Source organism: Elephantulus edwardii, unplaced genomic scaffold (genome assembly GCF_000299155.1).
Source record: "Elephantulus edwardii isolate Elephantulus edwardi_28Jun2011 unplaced genomic scaffold, EleEdw1.0 scaffold00054, whole genome shotgun sequence".
Classification (NCBI taxonomy): Eukaryota; Metazoa; Chordata; class Mammalia; order Macroscelidea; family Macroscelididae; genus Elephantulus; species Elephantulus edwardii.
This window is the reverse complement of record NW_006399804.1, coordinates 12,038,741-12,040,563: the sequence shown is the minus strand read 5'-3', so window position 1 is coordinate 12,040,563 and position 1,823 is coordinate 12,038,741. Positions and strand designations below refer to the sequence as shown.

At 31.8% G+C, this 1,823-nt stretch overlaps 1 protein-coding gene across 14 annotated transcripts in view; it reads left to right on the top strand.

Annotated features, from left to right (window-relative positions):
• ABI1 (abl-interactor 1) overlaps positions 1-1,823 on the top strand; it is a 136,241-nt gene that overhangs the window by 112,573 nt on the left and 21,845 nt on the right. For 8 of the 14 annotated variants that reach the window (XM_006887074.1, XM_006887067.1, XM_006887073.1 and 5 more), the window contains one exon: positions 1,291-1,305. The exons of the other annotated variants lie outside the window; for them this stretch is intronic. In XM_006887074.1, the coding sequence (XP_006887136.1) occupies positions 1,291-1,305 (15 nt within the window). The remainder of the gene's footprint in view (positions 1-1,290; positions 1,306-1,823) is intronic. 14 annotated transcript variants of the gene reach the window in all.

Here is a 1,823-nt window from a genome sequence, read left to right as displayed (position 1 = left end):
GTATAGTACAAGTTCCTGTGTGGTACAAATGTTTAAGGTTTTGACTCACAAATGAAAGACTGACCACTTAAATCCCCTCAGGTAACTCAGAGGAAAGGAGTGATTCTCAAAGATCATGTTTTCGAAAATTTTGTTTGGATTGCACTTCTCTTCTTCATTCATAGGATCATCATGAATTGCAGTCAGCTTGGCAGTAGTGGGACAGTCTAAGTGATGCTTTTAGAACTTTATGCATCATTCAATGTACATAGTAAAGTAATTTATCATATAAATAAACTGTCCAGTCAAAGTCAGTGTATATTGACTACACGGGTTAAAAAACAAAAGAACCTATAACGTTATCTCCAGTTGACTGAGTCAGAGTTGGAGTTAATAAAGTAAAAGAGAGTCTAGACTTTGCTTTTTTATTCTCTAGATAGATTGTGACTGAACTATTTACTGTGCATAGTGATTCTGTTTTTGTTTAATTGAGTTGCATATAATCATGTACATTGTGTTTTGTTCATGTGTATTATGTTCATACAGTCATTCATATCCATTGTGTTTCATTCATGAGTGATTCTAATTTTAAATACTAAGGTAGTAGATCTCTTTGTGAATGTGTAACAATCTCTGATTTTGAATTTTAATGTTTATGATTTTTTTTTTTTAAAAAAACAAACTCTGTATGCCCATTCCTCACTTATAAACCTACTTAGGTCCCCCAGACCAATTTCTTTGGAGAAAATGGAAATTGTTATGTGAAAATGAAGACTATCACCATGTAATTAACAGATCAGTGAGAAGAGTAGCCCAGTTACAGCCAGTGTAGCTCTTGCCACACACCTCACCATTGGTTACTGCTGGATGTCCATTGTTAATGTGCAAAATAAGTAAAGTTCTTTTCTTAATGTTGTAGGAAATGATGAATGGTTAAACTTACTTAGACATTTGTTATTCAGTAAAGTCTCAGGTCTTACATGATGATATATTAAACATAGCCTTCTACAGTGTTTTGATGATGTTTCTGCTTACATCAGAGCTTTTAAAAAAATTACCTATGGTCCATTAAAATTAATTTCCTAGGGCAAAATACTGACCTAAGAAATTACTGAGTATTCATTAAAATGGCATAATTAACTGGTGGTTTCCTTTCATTAATATATGAACACTTCTTCATTGCTTATTAATATCATTTTTCTTTATAAAATATTTGAAAAATGTGGTTGAGTAAAAACTTACTAATGAATAACTATAAATGTAACTAGAATTAATTTCTACTTTCCCCCCCTTTTTTTTGCCAACGTAAAGTGGCTAAAAGCCAAGGTAAGAGACATCATTTTTCCTTTGATCCACAGCATTTCCTCTATATTGATAGAGGCTGCAGAGCCACTAAAATTGAGAACTCCTTGTATGTCTGTCTGCTTTTCCCCCCTAGGATTTATGTGGATTAAATATACTTGAATGCAGTTCATATTGGCAGCATTCAGTCTTGGATGTGTTAATATATCAAAGATATATTGACATCTGCATCTATAGAGGAACTTTAATTTTGCTAACATTTATTGCTTCACTCATTTTTTGATAGTTGCCTTGCTTTTATTGACTTACAATTAGTAGGTTTCCCAGACACCATATGTGACTTTGTTATTTACCTGTTAGAATAAAGATGATTCTTCTGATGAGTATTTAATTCATCTGATTAGCATTAAGTATTAGTATTAGTATTAGCAAGATTTATGTGTAGCTATATACCTTTCCTAAATTATTTTTTATTACTTTTTATTTATTTATTTTTTAATGTGTGTACCATCAAATCAGATCTGACTGATACAGGAGGAGAT